Raw genomic sequence first — 25284 nt, forward strand, 5'->3', positions numbered from 1 at the left:
ATGGTGACTGGGTTTGAACTGGGATAACCTCACGGCCATAAACCTTTTATCTTAACTTCAGGGCTTTGTTTTACAGTTAATAAAGACACAGAGGACATCATGCACACACACACACACACACACACACACACACACACACAACACACACACACACACACACATTCACAAGGAGTGACTGATAAAGTGAAGTCAGTTGAAAAGTAGAAACCTTTTAAAATGGCTCTTAATTAGTTTCCCACACAGGAGAATCAGCTTGCTTTGAAGATGGTTTTGTTAAATGCTGTAAATGTGATGCAAATGCATTTTCAAGGGCATTCATCGTGATTATGAATTTAATCTTTATCATCGGTAACTCTACAAGGTCCAAAAGTTACTTTGGTGCATTAAACTCCTGGCAAGTTACCAACAGTCCCCATACACCCATGAGCAGGTAATGATCATGTAACTGCATTACTAAATGGAGGCTGTTAGGAGTTAGGAGTAATTCAATGTGTACTAGGAATGTTCTTTCACAACCTTTAGTTGTAGTTAAGTAGTTAACTGTTTATTATATAACCTAAGGCAGTGGTTTCCAAACTTGTTTTGCCCAAGGCATACCTGTATCCTTATCTGTGCAAAATATAATGCGGGTTATTTATCTTATCACTCTGTAAACACCTTTTTTTTTTTTTTTACGAATGTCAATTACGATTTAAAAGAGAGCGACATAGAAAGAGAGAGAGAGGAGGGGTAGCTCTGGCCTGAGAGGGCAGCATCCCTGGACGAGCAAGATGTAATCGCTCTTTACAGACCAAGATAAGAAATAGAGATGAACTGAGAATGAAAACAAACCAACAGAGACATCGTGTAGACCTACTAGCTACTCAAAGGCAGAGTTTCTAGAGTGCACGTGAGGAAAAAACTGAAGGCGTCAGTCAGGATCTTTGAAAACTGGGGTTCTCTTTGACGGAAGGTTTTTTTAAACGGTAGGCCTACGTATTGGGCAATGAGTGTGTACAAATGACTGATATATTAACTTTTTGTGTAGTTGTATGTTACAATAATTACCTATGGTTGTCACACAATCCCATGACACACCTTCCTTGGCTAACGGCTGACCTAACGAACACCAGCAACACCACAATGGCAAATACATACAGAAGCTGCTTCAATCAGACTCCTGCCAGTAACCATTAAATAAACTAAAGCTGCATCTGATATTAAATTTTTAAAAACACGACTTCATCCCCATCCACACAGAAGTGTTTACAGAAAGATAATAAATACTTTTAATGCAAAAGAATTTGCTATGACCACGCACAACAATGACAAAGAAAGTAACGTTGCTTTACTCTTGATTACTGAGTTGTCCAGTCAGATGAACAGTGCCGCAGTGTTTCTCTGTCTCAACCTTTTATTTATTATCAGAGATAAGTTTAGGAAACTGAGCTGTCAGATGTGCCATAAACCCCCACAGCTTTACGCCTGGTTGCTCTATAAGTAAACTTTCTGAGTGCACTTCCAACTTTAATGAAAACATTCTGTTTCTGTCAGCGTGCAGAGTTAATCATGACACACACACACACACACCTACAGAGAGAGATGTAGAGGGTTGATTGAAGACTGACTCTATTTATGGAGCGACGATAATCATACTCATTGCACCCCCGGGTGTCATTATGCATACAGGTGAATGTTTTCAGCTTTGCATCAGAGGAACAGGCTTCTTCTGGCTGTGAAACACTCACACATATCAATATCACACATCACTGGCACAGTGGGAAGGTTTATCCAGCTCGGCTCCTCTGACCATTATGATGAATTAATATTCATTTTTCCCAATTAGGAAAACAGCGGCACCTTTGATTGCTCTCATGAGTTCATGAAGGATTACCGTGTCCTAATGAAATGCTCTCATCTCTGATCACATTGTCACACTGACTGAGCTTGTCTGTCTGTGTGCGTGTGTGTGTGTGTGTGTGTGTCTGTGCCATACTGTCAATGGTCTGTACATGTGTGTGAAAGGATATAATACTGTACTCTGTTACCCCATTTCCAGGCAGTTTGAGGGCTAGTGTCTCACTGGTGCCTAACCCGAACTGGTTCTTTGCATTTCTGCAGCCAATGCAACACCAACACTTTGCTGGTCTAGAAAAAAGAACCGCTTACAACTGGGACTGGGCTAAAAACCTTTGAGAACAGTTGAACTGGGCTCACTGGGCTGCTTTTCTCTGCTGCCAGTGCCTTCAGGCTCAGTAGGCCGAATCACTATTTGAGCAAAATTAAACTTTGTTGCAGTGTCGCAGGGGAGTTTCAGGTTGTTTGAGTAGTAAGTAGCAATAAACGGTTAAAGTCTCTCGAAAAGCGCACCCAATAGGCCATTATGTATTTATCTCCACTCCTAACAGTAGACAATTCAGAGACTCCCATTGCGCTCAGATTATAACTAAAACCCTGTGTTTCTGGATGTCAAACAGTAACTTAACGTTCCACATCTTACTTTAGTTTGCTTAACGAAGAGCTGTTAAAGTTAAATATCCGGCAAATTAAAAGTCTTTAGGAGTTTTATAGCCTAATTATTGAATACATCCGGTTCCATATTAAGGGGTATATCGTAAAATGCTGTCATCAGGATCACAAGCACTTTGCAGCTGCCTGGCGTCTGCAGCTAACAACTACCCCTCTTTCACCGCCGCAACATCACTGTGGTAACGCGGCAGCCATCCCGTTAAATGAAACGGATGTTACATTCGAGGCTACTAACACTGAGGAAATAGTAGCTGTGTTTGCTTGGGTAAATAGTTTGAACACCAGCTAGCGTAACCATGGTAACAATAGCTGATGTTGGTGTAGCATACAGTGATGACGTGGTTCTTTAACTCGAAAAGCAAACCGGTTCTTAGAAGGATTCTTAAGTTTAATCAACTGTGAACCAGCACTGGCACCAGCCCAGAACTAGCTCTAATATATGTGTGTATATATATATATATATATATATATATAATAATGAGTGCAATGTCTTTATGTGTAAGCATATGTAAACCTGTGTTTTATGCAGGCGATTGGAGTGTATATATGAGATGTGAACACGCTGTGTGGGGCAGATGGGAGCACAGTGGATTGTGGGATACCTGTGGTGTTAAACTGTGGATACATGTTGGACTGTGTCAGAGCAGCGAGAAGTCTGAGCAGTCACTGTTAGCTCTCAGCACACCCTGAGTATCAGGTGCCTCCTCCTCTTATGGCATAAATTGTTTTATTTTGACCAGGACGTCTGATTCTAGCGGACAAAAACAAACTCTGGGGAGCCAACAGGCTTCAGATATTAGCCCTGTTGGTAATACACAGCATACAAATCATCAACATACTAAATATTAGGCACTTCACTCTACTGGCACCCATCAGGTTGTTTATTCTGAGGACAAAAGGCTGAATTATGACAGCCATTTGCTGTGTTAGTCTGCAAGAAAATTGCGAGGATTGCTGGAAGGCGTCAAGGATCTTGTTTAGTGACAGAAGAGCGTTGATTAACTGCAGTTGAGGGCAATTACCACATTTACTTTCACTTAGGCCCTCAGCTCATCTAGCACAGGCCACTGACAAATGTCCTCCACCTCACTCAATTACCGCATTTACACAACAGGCTAATCAACTGATTTGCAAAAAATGAGGCCGAGGGAGAGAGCGAGAGAGAAAAAGATTTATCAGATCATAAATCGCAGTTGAAAAAATTAAACAAACTGACGTAATGGAAATAAAATTTGACTTACTAGAGCATCTACAACTGAACTGAAACTGCACTGGCTGTAACAGATTGTGGGCATTCTGTCAGATTATTTTGCCAACCGCATAGAGCATAGTACAGCAAAAAAAAAAACTGTCCCAGTGTAGACATAAAATTCCCCTTAGAGGCTCTTGGTGAGCTAGATTCAAATGTATAATCTGCTGGGATATGTGTGCATAGTGTAGGAACTGTGATGTAATGGTAAGGGTGTGTCCATATGGAGATACAACAGTGCAGAGGTGATAATCTTGATCTTAATACCTTAAAGTTTACCTGAACGCACTCTGAAAATCTTGTTTTTGATGCAGCAGTGATGTGGAAGTGTACTCCAGAATGTGCCAGTACATCATGACATCAGTCTCAGGTGTGGTTGCAGAACGAAAGAACACACTCACTGACCACACCCAGCACTGTGTGGGTCACATCGAGGTTCACACGTTGGAGGTTTGACGTTCGTACAGGGTGCAATGAGAACCTGGGCCCTGCAACTCTTACTGTGTGTAACCAGTTTGCTTGTGGCTGTATCTTCTTTTAATATTCTTTGCTTGCAATTTAACTTTACCACCTACTTGAAATAGACCTGCCAACTGTAAACCACTGAAAAATGTCCAAATCTAAATGTAGACCAAAATATGTTGAGTGAAGAATTAGATTGCTAGTAGGTTGCTGTGCTTGTTGGTAGAGTTAAAGCTTTTGGCATCTGTTTGACAGTAAAATCTTTCCAGTGGTTTGATGTTTGAAGGCTTTTCTCTAAAGCAGCAGCTGGAAATGTTGAGTAAACTATAACAACAATTCTTTGTCTCACTGGTTGAACTTCTTGTTAAACTTGTTGGATGTTGTATTGATGTTATTGCAGCAGCTACAGCAATACAAACATTGAAATTCCAGCACGCACCAAGAATTTCAGGACTGATTTATTAGTTCAGTTGAACAATTACAAGACTAGGAGTCCACAGCCATGCTAGCAGCACTGTGAGGCTGTACTTCTGCACAATGATGCTTATCTTTAAAATCTGGGAGCGAATAATGTATTTTACATTGTGACAGGTTCAGTTTTCTATAGCAAACCTGAGATAGTTACAGTGTGATGAAATGGAATGATTATCCTGGTCAAAACTATTTAGATTCAAGATATTATCCTGATCAAAATATGCTTTAAAAAAAATCTTAAAATGGCACTAAAAGATATATTGGAATCAGTTTACCTTATGTGTTGTTAAGAAACTATAAAATATATTTTTTATCACATCACAGATAGGACACCTCATCCATAGTAATCCAGTTTCCAGTTAGAGAAGAAAATGCATCAAAAATGTGTCCTCGATGTATTAAGAACCACTGATGTGTTTTAAAATTGGAATCCTGCTAATAATCCCAATTTTTACTAAATGTAACTGTAATCTGTTTGCGTCTTTTATAACTAATTGATTGCAGTTACCTTTTTTGTATCTTGATTACGTAGTTACTTGTTATCCATTATGCCCAAAAGCCTGGGAGAAAATGCTTTATTGACCTAAAACATCAGTGGTAAACAAAAGCAAAGGGCTATTTTACAGTTATGCATACACCAGAGCTCAATAATAGTAAAGGGAGAAATCAATGTAAGGTACAGACAGCATTTTTACTCTTTTTACTTCATCAAATGCTGCAACAGGATAGTGTATAGTTTGAGTAATGACTTTGTCGTTGTATTGATTATTGTTCCTCTGCATATTCATCGGTATTGAACTGAGCTGTGAGGAGCCATTATTACTCTGTGACCTGAGCACCAGTGCAGTCGAGGTTTGGGGTTTGATTCCCGCTGCGTCAAACCGTCTGAGTCACAAGCATCGATGGGGAGAACTCATTGGGTTTTAGAGGCAGAGCCCCCGCTGTCCCATCTGATCACACACCAGCTGTACTACCTCCATCTCATACTCACTCACCAGGTGATAACACAGCCAGCTGCTTCCTCTCCGGCTGGAGGAAAATGTGTCACTCAGCTAAAAAAACAGCAACATGTTGAAGCAAACTAGTTCAGTGCTGCTGTAAATAAAGTGATATCAGGCTGTTGTCAGGTGAAAATGTCATACCTGCAAAATGTCAACAGAGAAAATATCAGATAATTGTGAGTTCTGGTACTAGAGAGATTCATACTTTTTGGCTCAGCCTTCCTGTGCTGCGGTAACCATTTTAGTATAAGAGAGCAAATTAGTTAGGTCATTGAGGTTGGGATGTTTATGTGTCGACACAAAACCAGCATGCACCTAAGTAACAGGGTTGACTACTCCAGAAAGCTGATTGCAGCACCAGGTCCAACAACATTTAAACTGCCAATATGTTTCGTCAGAACTGCTTGTTTGGATGGTCAAATGGCTTGGGAAACAACAAACCAACATTTACACCTACACAGAAAGTAAAAAGGGTTTGAAATTATCCTCTATCCAAATTCAACTCTATGAATGTCTTCCAGGAAGAACTGGTTGACGATATGAGCTGACATTACATCTGCACCCTCTACATGATGGACAGTTTTTTTTTACCCTACCCTCGAGTGTGGCCGTTCGTATCAGGCATAAATACTTTTGATCTCCAATGAGGTCGGAGAAGACATTGTACAAACTACATCTTTTTGAGCAGAAAGCTAGGCACACACTGTATGATCTGATTTCTGACCCAATTTTTGAGCTTCAGGACTCATTTTTAGTTGGATCGAATTTTAGCTTCGTCGGGTGTCGTTTACCGGGGCTGGGAGGACTAGTCAATCAATACCAAATCCTCAATCTCAAGTTTGTGGAGCTTTATATCCAGTATACAGCTTAAAAATCCTTTGTGTTGACTGGGAGAATGGTGAAAAAGGTGGAGACAACTAGATCTTTCAAAATCTTTAGATCCACAGGAAAAAGTCTAATCGATATCCAATAGCAGACAAAGATGACGAGAAGACGAGGGTGTGTATAGGTGCCTGAGATGGATGGCAGGCCTGTCGGTCACCAGGCAGGGAAATGAGACTTCCTGTAACAGCTTCTAGGATGGCAGATTAATACCCATCACCTCGGTCTGAACCTCTAAAGGACGACTCTGTGAACTCTGCTGAAGCGCAAATTACATAGAAACTCTGAGCTGCCGGAGGCTGGACCAAAATGAGTGTGGGTTTTTTGGTTTATGTGTTTTCTTGGCTATCTCAGTCTTATTAGACTCTTAGACTAGATCTTGATTTGGTATTTTTCACACACACACAAACACACACACACACAAGCAGACAAAGCTGCTGTTTCCCCGCCCGACATCTTTCACTCCATTACAGGGCCTCCATGGATATTAAACGGATTAGCAGGGAGAACATCCAAAAAGAAAATGTAATGGGCAGGAAAGAAGACAAACAAACTACTTACTTAGTGTCAGATGTGAAAAGTGTTTGTGCTTCGCCGGCAATACCCGCAGGGCAGATCGGGCAGATGCCACATGTCCCTGGACTAATATGTGTAAATTCATTATTGATTCACTAAGTTATTTGTTGAACTGTTTCTAATTGAGCCAGTGGAATAATTTCATTTTGTGTGTTATGGCAGGACTTTTATGATTCTCATTTGGACTATTAAATTATATATATACATAATATATTCGTGCATGAACAGTGATGTTTTGTAAACATATGGTAATTGTAACTGATTAGAGGATACTTCATATTTTCTGTGGGACATTAAAGTCTCAACTCTAATGTTTTATTAATGGGGTTTTGAGTCACTTGTGTTATTGTTCACTTAATTGAAATGATACACCACGTGCTTGGTGAGTACACTGTGCATCCATACTGTATGAAACACATCTATGGTGGTATAAAACGTTTCAACATTTCAACCTTTATTAACATTGGATTTATTGTAGGACAGCTGAATTGGACTGCGTTAGTTTTAGTGAGGTAGAGCTAATAAACTGTCACTGAATATTCTGTATCAGCTTTTTCCCAGTGTTTCATTAAAGCTATGTCATGTCTACATTTATTCATTTTCTCTCTCTCTCTCTCTCTCTCTCGGGCGCAGGGTCGTCGGGAGTCTCTGCCCGTGGTCAACCAGGCGGTGCGGCGGCGTTTCTCCGGGCCGCTGCTGCTGCCTCCTCTGTGGAGGAGACACTCGTGCCAGGATCGCCCGTTAGACACGCGGCGGGCGTCTGCAGTGCACGCTCTGCCACTGGACCGCCTGGAAGTGCTGTACAGCCGAGCACTGGCCAGTCATGATGAGCACCGGTCAGTGACACATGCACATTTTCTTTCTTCCTTTCTTGCATCGCTGTGTTTCTGTTGAGTGTCGAGTATGGAGATAAAGCTTTCTCCTCCTGAATTGAGCAACCCATTACAGCAAAGCAGCGGCGGCTGTTTGAGAAGCAGAGGCGAATTAAAATAAAAAGGGCACCAGCTATGCGGTGGGGGCACACAGCGTGCAGACTGCACTTAATAAGAATAAAACCCAGGGGGAAGTATTAATTATTGAACCATTTATCTCACAAAGACATACACGTGATGTGAGTCAGGGTTAGCACCCTAGAGGGCACTTTATCATGTTTTATCTACCATAAGGGCATCCAAGAGGGCACCACTGCAGTAAAAAGTCTCTGTTGAAGTTGCTTTTTATAGTTCATGCAACATATTCTTGAATTCTCTGAAAAAGGTTGGGCGTTATTTTTTTGTTGTAATGCATCCTGGGAGTTCTGGTGTGTGTTTTGATTTTGGAGCATCTGTTGGTCTGTGTCACCAAGCCTAATGATGTGTATCCTGCACAACGCTGCTGAATTTACCAGAGTATTTATCCGTGGGCCGGAAAATAAGTGAAAACTTTAGTGAGAAGCCATTAAAATCCAGTAATTCAATTTTTTTTTTTCTGACTACAGAAGCCCATCTTTGTTTTTTGGGGGATTCTTTGTTTGTGTCTCTGTTTCTTTCTTCTCTCTAAGGGTCAGTGGGCGAAGTTCCCTCGGCTCATTAGCTCTGAGTCTCTTTTTTGTGTGTCAGTGTTTGGTTGAGTCCAGGTGGATACACAGGTAGCAGCGTGGTTACGCACACACACACACACACACACACACACACACACAAACAGAATGTGTTTTGTGATTTCAGGTCTTTCCTTTATAAAATGTCTGGTAATTGCAGTAACAGGAAGAAGCCTGTCACTGAAAGGTCACAGGTGTGTGTATATTTAGCATAGACAGTATCTCTTCTTTCTGAGTTTATTCATGTTTAAACATCTAGAAACATTGGTGTGTGTGTGTGTGTGTGTGTGTGTGTGTGTGTGTGTGTGTGTGTGCTGTGCAGACATTAATGATAGAGGTGTGAGCTCTATAACATAATGATATATTTTAATGATATAGCCCATAGTTTTCCTGCAGGCTGAGGTCTGGTGAACTCGCCTTCTCTTTCATGCTAATAAGGCTGAATTTATTTGAATGTATTCATATGGCCAAGGCATTAATGAAAGAACTGTGGGCTACTCGTTAAATAAACCTTACAGTAGCAGATTAAAACAAGCAGTACTGGACATTAATGCCTAATGATGACCAAATGTGACCATAATCTTAATCAAAAATGAATGAATACCAAACATAACTACATTTTTGTCCTATATTTAGACGCCAGTTTGCCAATTTAAAAAAAGCTGCCAACATAAAATCTGATTTACACTGTTTATGTGCATAAATTATAAATAAATAAATAAAAGTCTGCCTTTCAATACATGCCAGAAACGACACAGTTACAGGGAGAAGGTTTACACGTCATCTGCAAAAGCTCACACAAACATAAGATAGACATCTCAAGGAAAAATAGCTTCAACTTAAATGTGAATGTGAGATAATTAAGTGGCTGCTGTCATTGCTTTCAGCTAAATATTTGGGAACAAAAGTATTCCTTCTGAAAGTTACATAGCTGATATGAAAATGGAGAATGGATGGTTGTAGCGCACTACTAGTAAGTACATCCAGTAGATCTCAAGAGCTTGCACTCGACACTGAGCTTCCTTGGTTCCTCCACCAGGTGCGAAGTCAGTCGGATGATTGATTGTCGAGGAATTCGAAGGGAAGACAGAGTCTGTTCATTTTAGTCCGATATTCACTCTGGACTCCCTGAAATGTACAAAAAGAGTGTGTGTAATGCCTTCAACTTCTCTCTTCTCTCTGGTCCAAAGCCCACATTTCCAATCATTAAGCTTTAACCAGCGGTTCCCAAACCTTTTCCTTAAGGGACCCCTTTTCTATCATTAGGTAAATTGATGACCCCTGACTATATTCAACAAATACAGACCAACTGCACAATTAACCCAAATAGTGAACACAATAACTGCAGGACATTTGTGTAAAATGAGAGATTTGGATGAATTTTGAGGGGATTATTTTGAGATTATTTCCTGTGACTATCAAAGATTAGTTATTTTCTGATATTTTAAGAACCTTTCATACAATCCTCTGTCTGTATAATGTTGTTGATATAGCCTGATAATGTTGTCCTGATATAGCTTGTAATCACAGTTTTTATCTTAAATGACAATCTAATCTAGAAATGAACATAATGCCGAGATATAGCCATACTGTGTATATTTTTTACATATTTTTTAAAGTTGTATCTCTCAATGTACAAACACAGAAAACTAAAATAAACACAACAAGTTCAACAAAACAAACCTAAACTAATATGTACAGTTATACATGTATGTGAAAAAACAACATTAATATCGTAGACAAATGATATAGCCCATAGTAATTCCCCTGATTACTGACTTGAAATATCATATTGTCAAATTTATTGTCCATTTATTTTATGTCTAATGTCTAAAAAAGACTGTAGGCAAACATATACTACTATACTGACTGGTAGCTGGCAGACATACATACATACATAGAGACAGAGAGAGAAACAGATGGAAAGAGCAGGAAGAAAACTGACATGGAGAAGCACAGTGAAAGGTGAGAATGAAGAGCTGAGGTGAGACACAGAGGGAGAGAGAGAGAGAGAGAGACACAGAGAGAGAGAGAGAGAGAGAGAGAGAGAGAGAGAGAGAGAGAGACACAGAGAGAGAGAGAGAGAGAGAGAGAGAGAGAGAGAGACACAGAGAGAGAGAGAGCTAGAGAGACACAGAGAGAGAGAGAGAGAGAGAGACACAGAGTAGAGAGACACACACAGAGAGAGAGAACACGAGAGAGAGAGAGAGCTAGAGAGACAGAGACAGAGAGAGAGAGACAGAGAGAGAGAGAGAGAGAGAGAGAGAGAGAGAGAGGGAGAGAGAGACAGAGAGAGAGAGAGAGACAGAGAGAGAGAGAGAGAGAGAGAGAGAGAGAGAGAGAGAGAGAGAGAGAGACAGAGAGAGAGAGAGAGCTAGAGAGACACAGAGAGAGAGAGAGAGAGAGAGAGAGGGAGAGAGAGAGAGAGACAGAGAGAGAGAGAGAGAGAGAGAGAGAGAGAGAGAGAGAGAGAGAGAGACAGAGAGAGAGAGAGAGAGAGGGAGGGAGGGAGGGTATTAACAGAGAGGAGGAGAGTCGTTTCAGCACTCCGGGCTCGTGGACAGCAGCGCACCACAATGCCACGCGCACCGCTCTCTGACCATTAAAGGTTTATTTGTCTTCAAACAGTAAACAACAACAACAACAACAACAAAAACTCCTTGGGTTTTTTTGTGAAAGCATTAATTTAAGTATAAGATGGAGTGTACCACGCTGAGCAGGGAGGGAGCGGGACTCGCCAAGCCGCCCAAACATCTGTGGCGACAACCGAGGACTCACATACGGATCAAACAGCGCTTCAACTCGGACACCGAGCGCTACCTGTGCCGCAACCGAACCCTGGAGAAGCTGCGACCCGGGCTGAGAAAACCCCGCATGTCCTGGCCCTCCCCGGTGAAACGGTAACTTATTTCCCATCTCGAGTGTCTGAAACTCACCGCAGGTTAAAATCGGCTTCATTGTTCACTCGAGTTTAACTTTAGAGATTCAGATAGTCAAGCCTGGAGCAATGATTGATGACTGACGGGTTGTTATTAGGTTATAAATGTAGGTCGCCATGGCTGCTCCCACTAATGTGTTCACTATAATGAATGGAGGTGGATTAATTCATTTTATCAGGGTAGTGACATAAAACCAAAAACTGTGTCAAATTCTGAAAAGACTGGCAAGATATTTTTCATACATCTGCCTGATTGCAACACATAATTAGGAGATTTGTAGTGTTGTGCACCAACTCCCACATAAAACTGTGCAAATAACCACCAAACACCTCCAATATCACTGCTTCCGCATATTAGGACTGCACAATATTATGGAAATCGCAATATGGCCAAGTGTAATATGCAAATCGCAGAAGGAATAAGCAAACTGCAAGAGCTGCACATCTTTTTATAAAGGTAGAATGTGTGATAAAACAATAAAATGAAGCATTATAATGGTGCCATGGTCTATGAATCTTGTTCTCCAGATTTAAAAAAACATCTTTTGTTTAGTGCAGACCCTCCAAAATTTCACCTAATTATGACTTTTTTGTGTGTGAAAATTCCCCACACTAACTGTGGATCATATCACAATAATAATCTCAATATGATGTTTTTACTATGTCATACAGCCCTACTCTATAAACCTTATTAGGTGACACTAATTTCCAGCTAGCAGACTGGAGCAATGATTGATGACTGTCAGATAGACGTTATTATTTTCATACAAGATGTAGCCTGAGTCATCAATCTGTGCTGGCTGTTAATAACATGGCAAAAAAAGGAGAAGTCTCTGCTTCCTCCGTGTTGCTTGCTACCAAAACCTGTAACCTTGCTGACATCAATAGCTAGATGATGAATATCAGGGAGGTTAGTGAACTGTTAAGATATTTGTTAATTATGGGCTGTAACAGCTGAGTCACACAGTTATCAGGGTATCTGACCGCTCCCCTAAATGTCATTATGTTTAGATACTGAATCACTGAATCACTAAAACGTCAGTCAAGTCTGTTAAAAATCCTTTAATCTCTGTAAAAGCAAGAAATTAGTGGAGTGAAGTTTAGTTTTTTCCTCTATTTTGAATGGAAGACAATAGGAAGAAATGAAACGATCTCAGCTGGTGAAGGATCTGTTTTCCTGTGTATAGTTGTGAATCTAGTGTTTCACAGTCGAGTACATTTCTCAGCCAGTGTCTCATCATGTCAACCCCTCTTGTTCCCAATATTCCCCATAAATGATGAAGTAGCTTTCAAGAGAGAGCATGTTGACATCGGTTATACTGTATCTGCCTGTGCTGCTGCAGTTATACTGAATGCCATATTGTTTATTGATAGTGATAGCATACGAGAGACAGGAAAACTAATATGCCCACTAGGAAATTATAGATGCATTGTTCATCCTTTCATACGTGTGTCCCTATTCAGTGTCAGTGAAAACCTATTATACACTACAATATGTGCCCGTTACTAAACTATGTAACTGACGAATGCTTGTCAGTAGAGTTTCCACTGATGGACCTGCACAAGTGTCTGCAGTGGTGTCGAAGAGCGGATTCATTTTCAGTGACTTCTTGGAGCCTGTCAACACAGTCAGTTTGCCCACGCTCCAATTAGCCCTCAGCAGATATTAAAAAACACTGACATGGTGGCTGTTGAGGACATTTTGCACCCAAAAACTTGTATTCTTGTTGAATGTTTGAATTACTGTAGATGTGTTTTTGAGAGATGAGGTTCACATGACTTAATTTTCATGCAGTTTCCGTTTGAGGAGAACACAGACGCTGCTGTTATTGGGGTGTTTGATATTGCTTTCTTGGATAATTTTAAGTTATGAAGTTGCCTGTTATTGCTCAGAAACATGCAATTATAGAAATTGCATCCAGCTGTGAAGTTGCAACTAACTGAACAGCGCTGGCATCTGTATTTGACAACCTGGGAATGAGAACAGGCTGTGAAGTGTGTGGGCTACTGTAGAAACATGGCAATTCAACATGGCATTATGTTTATGTGTCCTTTACCATGCTAGCTGCAAACACTGACCCTCCATGTTTGGACGGTGTCTGTGTGTTTCCCACGAGAAGGTGAAAAGCTTGGATATAAGGGAATCAAACATCCCTGTGATTGGCTGCAGCAGAGTTGAACAGGCCTGTAAAGCCACTGTCTGTTCAGCTCTTCCCCCCCAGACACTCCTCGCTGTCAACAAGCAAAGCAATGCCGCGGCTTGTTGCACCTCAGAGGTTTTCACCTACAAGCTGAAGTGCTGTTTCTGTCTCCTGACAGCGCACTGAGAACATTATCACTAAAAAACTGTTTTCTTTTACGCTCAAGATTGTAAGAGGAAGAGTTTTGAGCAAGAGTGGAGCATAATACAATATGGTGCACATTAGTATTAAGACCCTGGGATGAACATGTGTCTTTCACATTTGACTATTTTGGACATTTCTGCTTCAGTTCCTTTAATTTACATCCGTTAAAAAAGAGAAACACCATCGTCTGGCTTGTTCCCAATATCCTCACTGTCTATTTTCATACGTTCTGTCAGACTTATCAGAGCTTCCTGCGTGGATCTGTTTATTGCCATTTAGATGGTTTCTGCAATTGGATGCAATGTGTGTTTACGGTCCTCCTCTGCAACTGGTTTGGCAGATCTTCAGTGCATATTGGTGGGCTTTACACATTTTAGAGAGATGTTTTATTTTGTGCATTTATTTCTGTAGAGAGAGGCAGGCGGTTACATGCAACGGGTTGGACACTGCGTTCATGTGGTACGAGCCTTAAGGGTTCAAATTTAACTTTAAGGCTGATAAACTGAAAAAAATTACACTATTATTTTAATTTCTACAAAACCAAACAATTAATTAATCGATTCATGTAGAAAATATTCAGCAGATTAATCCAGAATGAAATTAATCATTAGTTTCATACAAAATAGTTCAAAATGAGCTCCATGTCAGCCAACTACAACAGTAAAATCCTGCTTTTACATGAAAGCAGGAGTAACAATAATCTAATGATATAATAGAATAATAGTCGTACTATCTATTTTCCTGATATTACTTAACAATGTCTTTCTGAAAAAAGTTTTATTTGTAACAGAGCATTTTTACAGCTTGATATTAGTACTTTTACTGAAGTACTTCCACCACCACTGCCCCTCTCTTTAGGTAACACCTGGGTGAGGTAGGATAGGTAATTTATTTCAGAAGCATATTTGTTGAAATTCTGTTTTCATCTTGACAGCAATCAATAAATGGCTGTCGCAGGTCTGTAATAAAACAAGCTAATAATTTAATTTGGCCTAAATGAATTGATTGACTGGCCTGTATGCCGGTCTACCTACCTATTTATTTCTCTGACTGAATGTGTCACTGATTCTAAAATTTTATTTGGTTGAATGTCCGCACACAGGTCATGCATGGAGTTTTTTTTTTTTTTTTGCTTTAAATCTATAGATGGTGTCAGGACGTCAGGTTGTTTCACACCGATGTTACATGTGGATCATTTCCTAAAATGAATATAAAAAGTCAAGATAAGATCTGATCTGCCCTTTAAAATGGGGAATTATGGTCTGAAAAAACAAATAGACAAGACTAAGATATTCCTTAGGGTCACAGTCACCCAGAAGTGACATAAACATGATAAAGTGAAGTGAATCTGGCATTACGATGATGCAGGATTGTGTGTGTGTGTGTGTGTGTGTGTGTGTGTGTGTGTGTGTGTGTGTGTGTGTGTGTGTGTGTGTGTGTGTGTGTGTGTGTGTGTGTGTGTGTGTCACTGCATGTGTTAAAAATTATAAATAGGAATGCAAATGGATGGTCTCAGGGTCTGAAATTAACACCCACCAAGAGCCAAATGTGGGTACATTTTCTGTTTGGCGGAAACACACACACACGCTACCATATGTGTTTTTTTTAAGCGCTGCAAAACTGACTGTCTCGTACACTCCTAGTCTCGCTGTACTGTTTACTGTATTATCTTAATAAAATGTACTAAAACCTGATATGTGACACAAAAAGGCTGGTTAGTCAAATAGATAGTTTCCAACACTGGATGGTTCACTGTTGAATGAGCATTAAAAACTTTAGCTGTCATGTTACCTCTGCCCTGTTAAGTCTTTCTTTTCACTATATCACAGTGAGATATTTCTACACTATCTCGAGTCCTCCCAGTGTGAATGCCGTCCGCGCTCGCTACCCGACACTGAGTGATGAAATGCAAACAGGTTGAGCTGTAGGTAGGAGTAAGAGAAATGAGTCAGCCAGCTTTATAGCCACCAAAAACAACACCACTGGCGTTGCTTTTATTCTTCACAGAATACATCTTTGCTTCTTTTTTTTTGTCTGAAAATAACTCAGTTTGTGTATCATTCCAGATGACTCAGATCAGTTTTAAATATAAAACACCCTCAACGCAGGTGGGATGAAGATTTATATAAAACATAATTTGGTTCTGCTTTATATAATTGCGTCTTCATTGTGATACCTTTATCGTCGATGTAGACGGAAGTAAAGATGTGACTATGACTTGCTACAAAGGACATTTTATCCTTTACTATGTTACTTCTGTGTAATGTTAAAGAAGAATTTCTAGCTTGAAGAGAGGAATGTTATTGAAGCAAGTATTTAACATTGCAGTGCTGTTGTCTGCTGTTGTTTCCTTTTGACACTATGTTTTGAAATAGCTGGAATATCTCCTCTCAAGGCTTAAACTCCCTGTCTTTGTCAGCAGATTGTTTTACTTCTGCTCAGGTATACACATTAAAACTCTTCACTGTCAACATTCATGTCAAAGTTCATACACGACTTTCTTTCCTTAGAAAGCACAATGTATTGCTAATTTCGACTTTAATTTATCAGCGTCCATTTCTGCATTTTAATATGTGTAACCTGACCTGGGGCATGCTGACAGGCTTATAAATGTCACAGTCACACTAGAAAATAGTCTTTGAGGCGTGAGTATGAGCTGAAACTTGCCCTCCAGGCTGAATTATAATGAATTATCAATTAGAGATTCACTGTCTTGCTCAAGGACACTACAAAAACACGTTACTGTTGCATGTCGGCTCTTGTCGGAAATGATCTGGTGGCCCCTTTCAACCACAGGATCTCTTGGTGTTAGGTCTGCGGCGTGTTCATGCACTCCAAGTGGCTGCACACCCTCAGCACTGAGAAAGAAAACTGTGATCTGGACCAATGGTCAACTTGAAACAGGAACAGCCTGCTTCGAAAGCACTTCTTAACGCGGGGTGATGGTGAAAAATTACACCCGTTGCTATGGAGCCCATCTGTTTTCCAGGGATAATGACATAAAGGGTCCCCCCACTAGGTTATCAGAGGAGGGGAGAGCAGCCATCGAGAAAGAAAACCTGAATGTTATCTGTCCAATCTCATATTAACAAAAGACACAAAAGCATGTACAGGTTGTCAGTTCACTCAGGGAAGATTAGTCGAAGCTAGTTTAGTAGCGTTTAATGTATAATATCCCTGCATAGGCTGACCTGCAGATGTCATTTGTTGTGTGGATGTTGCTTTTATCAAGTTGCATTACTTAATAGAAACCATTAAATGTCACTGTGACCACTGCAGGGGAAAGGATTGATTCTACCTGTTTACTGTAGTTTCCGTGTGTATAATCCTCAGCCAACCGGCGTGGCGTTGTGCATCATTTTTCTTTTAGTATTTAAGGACAAAAATAATAAATAAAACATACCAGGGGAATATTTTATGGTTTGTGGTCTGGTAGTTTTGATAATGTTTTTTCCACGTGAATTACAATTTAAGTGGTTCTTTATTAGATGATTTGCGCCTCAAAATAAAAAATATTCTAACACAAGAAAACTAGTTTTGGTAGCTCTTTTTGGCCCAGGATTTTAGTATTTTGTTTTCATTTATACAGAGCTTCAGGAGATTGATAATCTCCTTCTCTTCTGTTTATTATCTAAAATCCGTAGAGTGGGATTTATAGACCTAAAAATGTAACAGTATCATTGGAGCTATGAGTATGTGGCTTTGCCCTCCTTAGTTTCATATCTACTTTGCCAGATTAGGTGTACATTTTCCTTGAGTTCCTGAGAAATGAGTACAGCCAGTGTTACTGTCACTTCATCCCACCCTGATCGCCAATTTCATAGTCAGTGCCTTTGCTGAGAGTCCAAGCAACAGGGTACTCCCCTCGAGGCGTCTGAAAAAGAGTTAGTGATTGTAAAAGGTGAAGATGATTGTGGTTTATTGAAAAGTTGACAGAAGAAACACGAAGCAGCCTGCACCCCTCCTCCACACGTGTCAACCAAAGACAATCACAATGGTCCGGGGAGACGCTGTTCCGTCTCTGAGTTTGTTTTTCATCAAGGCTGTTAGCCAGTAACAATTAGTCAGGACGCTGGAGACTGCCGTCAGAGAGATAACAGGCTGCTGACAAGCTAAAAAAAAAACTTTTTGGAAAGGGCTCATACTGTAGTAGGGAGCAGCTTTGATATTTTTTTATGTGGTATAAGGTCAGAATATATTGGTTTATGAAGGCTGTCACCATAAACGCCAATATTCAGCATCTCAAAACTGGTACTGATCTTCTCTTCAAACTTTTGTAAAGAAAACTGTTTCTTAAAATGTCTTCAGAGTTTGTTCCATTCACGTTCATACGTTATTTTAATGTGAACCGTCGATTACGGCTAGTTTGGAAGGTCAGACATTTTTGTTTTGGATCTGACAAATGATGAACGTGCACTCATTTCCTTTCCTGTATTTTATCACACATTAACCCTATGTCTTGCACTGAGCCTTCTATGATTTTATTTTATGTGCAACAACTTTCAGACATAATAAAACTAGACACATAACTCTGATGTAAAAGCACGTCCATCTATAAACTGTGTGTTGCCTGCTTGCTCTCTGTGCATTTGCCTATGGCTGGTAGTAAGACTCATGCACAATTGACAGTGTTTACTAAATCCCAGGCAGACCAGTCGCCTGTGGCAGAAACAGGTCAGGCATTTCTTGGAAACTGCTGTTGCTGCCTGCTTGATAAACTTGTTTGTTGATTTTACTCAGGATGTGATGTTTAATGGTGCTTTGATGCCCTGTTATTGTTTTATAGAATATATTTGTCACTGCCTTTCTCCCTGATAAAGAACAATAAATAACACTCCAGACTTCAGCCTCTGGTGTAGCTTTGATATAAATCATCAAACACATCTGAAAATGAAAACATGTATATTAAATTACATTAAATCTATACAATATGTGTGCAGAAACATGATTCGTATTATTCATCCACAGATGCTGCAGGCTGATTTTCACTCCACAATATTTTAACTTTTGAAGCAAAGAGAGTCAACTATATTTGGAAAAGATGCATAGTAAAGGAACCAGTTTAGCATGTTCTGTTATATTATAATGCATGCCAAAGGATAACACAACCAATCGTCCAGTGAAACCCTGATTTTTCAACCCTCAAATACTTACACCTCTCCCTTCTAAGACGATCCGATACGTATCTAGATACATGAGCTACGATTCAGGGACGATGCATTTTAATATGGAACAGTTCGATGCAATCTAAACCAGTTCTTAACATTGCTTGAAATTAAAATAAGACAATTCTATAAAAGTGACACTGCTTACTTTCAAATACATTTATAAAATACCACCTGTATTTCCACCATGGGAAAAAAATTGGAAGACAAATGTGTAATTACAGAATTACATGTCATTGTGTTTATTGCTTTTCAAATAGACATTCTGTTATTACCTTAGACCCCTTAGATGAAAGCTTATTCTTGTTTGTGCTAGCTGTATTGCATCTACAGACTCTTCGTCACCTGCATAGGTCTCACCAAGTTTGTTAAGATTTGTCGTTCTACCGCTGTACTTAATTGCTGTCTGACAGAACTTACAAATTGCTAATCTTTTGTCCAACTTTCCTTCTTAAAGAATCCAAATGTCTTCCAATCTTTAGATTTTAGATTTGATGACGCACTGTAAATTGTGTCTGCATTGTTGGACGTGTTTGTTTTTGTACCGACCTACCAAGCCACGCTAGCATAACTCTTCTTGTTCTTGTTTTGCCGGACCCTTAAGTTGACCTTTTACCTTTCACAAGAGTGGAGAGGCTGTTAGCAGCAGAGCTTCAGTCAATTTCAGTCAGTTCATAACTTTAGAATCAGACCAACAACCGGTTTATGGTACATTAAGATGGATCCGGGGGTCCAAGTCAGATGTAGTTGTATCTATAACATTGAAAACAATTTCCGACTTGTCTCAATATCTTTACACCCCAACAAAATACCAGTGACTTAATCATGGAGATTTATTCGTGCCCAAAAAATGATCTCAAGTCTACTTAACATAATGTCAGGATCAGACCACTTGAGATCAGCTCGATAATGTCCTGACCTTACAGACGTGGCTCATCAGGCGTAAAATCTGCTCATTTTATTCCATAAGTGTGTCATAGTGGAAGACAACTAAGGCATCTCTACAAAAAGACAGAAATTTTGTTTCATCAGGTGACATGATAAATGATACATGATGCTCCATACATAAATCTAATATCTAATAATATATCTGTGTTAGGGATCAAACTACTTACAGGCCCACAGTGGAATGCTTCACATTCAGCCTGTAACAATTAATGATGAGTGCCAAATAAACAGAAAATTAACCTATTAATGAGAACAGACACTATTGACATGAAGAATTTCTTTTATTTAGCATTCACTGCTTCCAAATCAAAAGGGTAGGTCTACAGATTATATGGGATTAGGGAGTATAATTTGTCTAATTATTGTAGTTGATAAATCAGCAAGTCCTTTACTTCACTTAAAGAATAAATGGAAATGACTTTCTGTTGGTGTGATACACAGGATGATTTGAGGGGAAGCCTCCAATCTAAACCAAGATCATTGTTATTATTTGGAAAAACCTACAGGGAGTTTTTATCTGCAGCAGTGTGGGTTGTGGGGTGACGTGCCGTGTATTCCTGAGTAGCAAGCAATCACAACAGCAACAGGGTTTCTGATCCATCTGGCAGAAACACAGCATTAGCTTGGTGAGCACTACAGGAGATGAGTAAAGCACTCCTCGTTCATGTGTAAACAATGCCCACTGATTCGATCAAGTTGCAACAGATGAGGTGCTCTCAATAATCCTTTATGAATTACAAAACAATACTCAGTGAATAGAGTAGAGATTTGTACCTGTGCCCTTGCAGCAACCTCACTCTCGTCAGAGGCTGAAGTGTGAGTCCTGTTTGATTTGTTTTACTGCTCCCTGTGGGTGGTAGAATAGAAGGAAAATCACACCCTCGTTGATACACAATTTCAGGATGAAATATATTTTATTGTCATGCAGTTATCGCCTTAAAATTTCAGATCAGGTCTCTGTTAGTTTTGCAGCTGTGGCTACACATAGAATATCCCTGACAATCCCATATACAGTGTACAACAAGTATCAATAAAGGCAACAGTATTGTATACTTTGAAGATAATGCGTAGATCATCTTCTCTTACAGCAGACAGTAATTATTTGGAAAGTAAATATTAGTACAGTTAAAACAGGATCTTCTAAGCTATGCAGACTAGAGGCCTTCAGTGGTGAAAAAGTTTGAACTGGATTTAAAATTGACCTGTAGAAAACTTGCATGAACCCAAAATTAGACCCAAGGATGATCCCAATCTGTCGAACACCAACACTGGTGAGGGTATAATGTATATTACCTGATCACAGTATTAGATTAATAGTATTCGACATATAGACACACAGAGCTGCTGCAACACAACAAGATCTTACCTGACTCAAAAAAATCAGGACTTACAAAGAGAGATCAATAAAAAAGCCACTAAAGAAATAACGACAAGAATAAATCAAGTAAAAACAAGAAAAGCGGGCGCCCGGTTAGCTTAGTCGGTAGAGCTGGCAACCCATATACAGAGTTGCTGCAGCGGCCCAGGTTCGAATCTGACCTGCGGCCCTTTGCTACGTGTCATCCCCTCTCTCTCTACCCACCTTCCTTGTCTCTCTACAGCTGTCTCTGTCAAATAAAGGCATAAAGGACAAAAAAATAACTTTAAAAAAAAAAGAAAAGCTCAGTGCCATGTTACTACAACTTATTAATCTGAATGATTTTTATACCATTTTGATCAACATCTTGGGACTATAAACCTTCGTCCAGAAAGAAGAAGCTGAAATTCACTGTGCAAAGGGCAGATGTCGTCATACAATTACAAGAAAATAAGAATATTTACGTTTTCATAACCTTAGAATGAGCTGTTTTTTCATCTACAGAGGGAGCGGGTCCCCTTCCACAGATACTGTAAGTTACATGAACTATTTATTTAAATACAGCTATTTTGGAGAAACTTGCTGATTGCTTGTTGGCAAGAGCTTAGTCACCTTCATCCCTCCGACATGCACCCCCCACCTACCCCTCCTTGCCACCGCACACAGAAACAATAAATCTCTAATATCTATAATTGCTTTAGTTTGACCGGTAATATGAGAAGCAAAGACAACAGATCCATTCCAGAAGCAAACAGGAGGCGGTAGGCATAATGACTCTGATTCATCACGTGGATGCAGATCTGTTGGTGTGTTGAGTCAAGGGGCATCTCTGTGCCGATTACTCAGACACAACCACAGAATGGGAATCATCTTCCTATTAAAGCAGGAAGGCCTGGCCATCTTGCAGGGAACCATCGCAAACAGTTGTCTCCCTGTCGCTGTCATAAACACGATACTGTGACAGTTGATCATCGTATCGTTGCCAAATTAACTGGGATACATCAGTGTAATTGTCAGAAACAAAAGAGATCATTGTGGAGAAAATAAAAGAAATAAATAAACATGCCACTTTATACCAATGACTAGAAATGTTACTCAAAGACTATAATTATTTCGTTATAAGATGTTTAATATGACATAACTAAGGGCTATGCCTATTACACTGCAGCCAAAATCTGTGTTATATTCACAAACTCATTTCACAGTTGGTCTTTGGTGTTTGCTTTGCACCAACAGCAATCAAATTGACACCCTTTCCCTCCAGAGACTGTTATAATTGGATTAAAATAATAATTTGTGTTTTCATTTATTCCTAACAGAATTAAAGCTGCATTAAAGTAAGATTTGTATTTTACATGCACCCACCTAAACGGCCTAAATTACAAGATGGTGCTGTAAAGAGAAGGCAGGGCAATGTCCCTCAGTTGAGATGCGGTAGATCAGATCTAATTAAATTCTGGTCTGACATATGGAGACTATTGGGAAATTTTCTATACACACAGAAAGAGACTTTGAAACTTCAGAACAAAAAGCAGATCCAGATTGTATTAACTGGGGACTGCGTTAACTTGGTATGGAGTACAAACAACATACCTGGCAGGAAAGATGTACTACAAAAAATACAGCAACCATTACTGCAACCGTCTAATCAGAGAAAGCTGGAGTCAACCAAAGATGACCCTACAAGGAAGGAATTTAGTCCACATTTACCCAAATGGTTTTCAGGATTTACAGTTAGAGTATAGCCTTATGCCGACCACCAGATCCTGATATCGCCGATTGAAGTGATGACCCCCTTACTGTGCGTTATGTCTGCCGGCTGAGCCCCCGTTAACAGCGTGAATTTTAACTCCGTAATTATAAACCAGTTTGCTCTCTTTTGTGTTTTCAAGACCCGATGTTAATGTTTGAAGTTCTGAATTACATTGCGGCTTCTTGGTAGTCACGCACACCATGAGCTGATTATTATAAGTTAGTTTTTGTCATCAAGTAATTTTATTAGGGCTCTTCCTTTGATGGATTCTGAGCAATAATGAAAAATATGAATATTCATCCAGCTCTGTCACGCACAAGTTTATTTTCTGTGGAAGGCTTCTCAGTTCTAGTTGGTGATGATTAGACATCTTTTGTTGCCGTCTTCAGCTTATCTGTCTCTCTGTCAGCTGCAAGCACCATTCAAACAAAGAGTTTTGCAGACAGTGATTTCAGGTTTCGATGATTGTGCTCTTTCCCTAAACTCAGAAGCAGCACATGAGTCACTGGCTTTGAAACAATCTCTCATAGCTCAAGTACTTAATGGGGCATATGGCTCCACTTTCTAACCTCTCAGGTAATGTCTGTGTGTGTGTGTGTCATGAGATTTCTCAGTCTGAGGTCTCTTGAGGGATGTCTCTCGCTTTTCTTTTCTCTTATTTACACTTTTAGGTTTTCAGGTGTCACTCCACACGAACATACACACTTGTGTGTGAAATCCCCACTGAAATGCTCCTCATGACAGATCAACACTCTCAGACATTAGGTGCACCTGGTGAATAGGACTGGGCAATAAAATGGATCGTGATAAAAATGATAACACTGGACATTATTTACTCAACATGGATGGATCTAACAGGTTGTCACACAGGAGAAGCAAATGCATGAAAATGAAATAGGCAGTCATTATTTCAGTTTTTGTCTCACACATCTAAGTACAAGCTCTCCCCCTACAGCAAAGCATTGAAAGTGAATTAATTCTAACGTTTAACTAATGATGGTTTCTTCATGCTTGAGTCATTTTAAGGATTTGAAATTGGCAGCATTGTCAAATTAAGATAGTAAAACATCAATATTGGTCAATATGAAAAGATGCACACCACCTCAAGCTTAAAACACGTTTAACACTGAGCCACAAAGAAGGAAGGACAACCTTCAGGCACAGATCTTGATTCCTGAAGGGCCCTTTTCAGTGAACTCCCGACTCTTGTTCAAATCACAAAGCCTGAAAAACACTGGACTCATTCCATTTGGCAATGCCGCCATGCAGCATGTTAGGTAGTGGCAAAGGCGTGGACAACTGCTTAACTGGAGTGCCAACAGTTGGTATGTCGAATCCATGGCTGAACATCTATCCCATGATGAGCAACCAGTGGCAGGTGGTGTAGCAGAAGCTGTGTTTATGCTCCTTGTTAAGAATGTGTTGTATCAAGGAGTGCTTGGAAATTAAGTTAAATATCAGGTAGGGCATCAGCTGCAGAATAGTTCAGTTAATAGTTAATTGCATTGGTGGCCTTGTTGTCAGCTCCTGGAAATGTCACCAGTAGCTGTAAACTATGTCCTTGTTCTGTTTACATTAATTAAGATTAAGATTTTTAATCTCACGTTCCAGTGCCTCCACTTAAATGTAAAATGAATTTAAAAATGCCCTCCAGACTTGAAAAACTGTATTAAAACATCAGTTTAAAAACCCTCTTGCAGCTCGTGCAGTATAATCCAAGTCTCATCTATCGAGTCGCATCCGCATTGCTTCCAAAAAACCCTCGCTAATTAAATTATTTTTGGAGGAAAAAGTCAAACTAGTACTACACACAAACTGATAGCAACAATTGTGTGCAGTGTAGGGTAGTGCAGTGTAGTGTAGTCCTGCCTCCCCTCCCCATATGTTTCCACCTGGGGGAGATCCCAGAAGAAACAGTCTTTTATCTTGTTTCCAATTTCTATTATTGTTGTTTACATGTTGTTTTCCTTGGTTCAGGCCTGAAGGTTCCATTTTATATGTTGAATTTAATTTAAATGTCTGTACTGCATAAACAGATCACTGGTGGATT

The 25284-nt window shown here is 39.8% G+C and overlaps 1 protein-coding gene across 5 annotated transcripts in view; it reads left to right on the forward strand.

Annotated features, from left to right (window-relative positions):
- Nucleotides 1-25284, forward strand: part of LOC127349923 (cAMP-specific 3',5'-cyclic phosphodiesterase 4D) — a 93638-nt gene that overhangs the window by 8180 nt on the left and 60174 nt on the right. For 3 of the 5 annotated variants that reach the window (XM_051376005.1, XM_051376007.1, XM_051376006.1), the window contains exon 3: nt 7786-7988. In XM_051376005.1, coding sequence (XP_051231965.1) covers nt 7786-7988 — 203 coding nt within the window. Of the gene's footprint in view, nt 1-7785; nt 7989-11277; nt 11629-25284 lie in introns of those variants that run through there. The other 2 variants (XM_051376008.1, XM_051376010.1) reach the window with 2 other exon arrangements.

The sequence above is a fragment of the Dicentrarchus labrax genome, unplaced genomic scaffold (genome assembly GCF_905237075.1).
Source record: "Dicentrarchus labrax unplaced genomic scaffold, dlabrax2021, whole genome shotgun sequence".
Taxonomy (NCBI): domain Eukaryota; kingdom Metazoa; phylum Chordata; class Actinopteri; family Moronidae; genus Dicentrarchus; species Dicentrarchus labrax.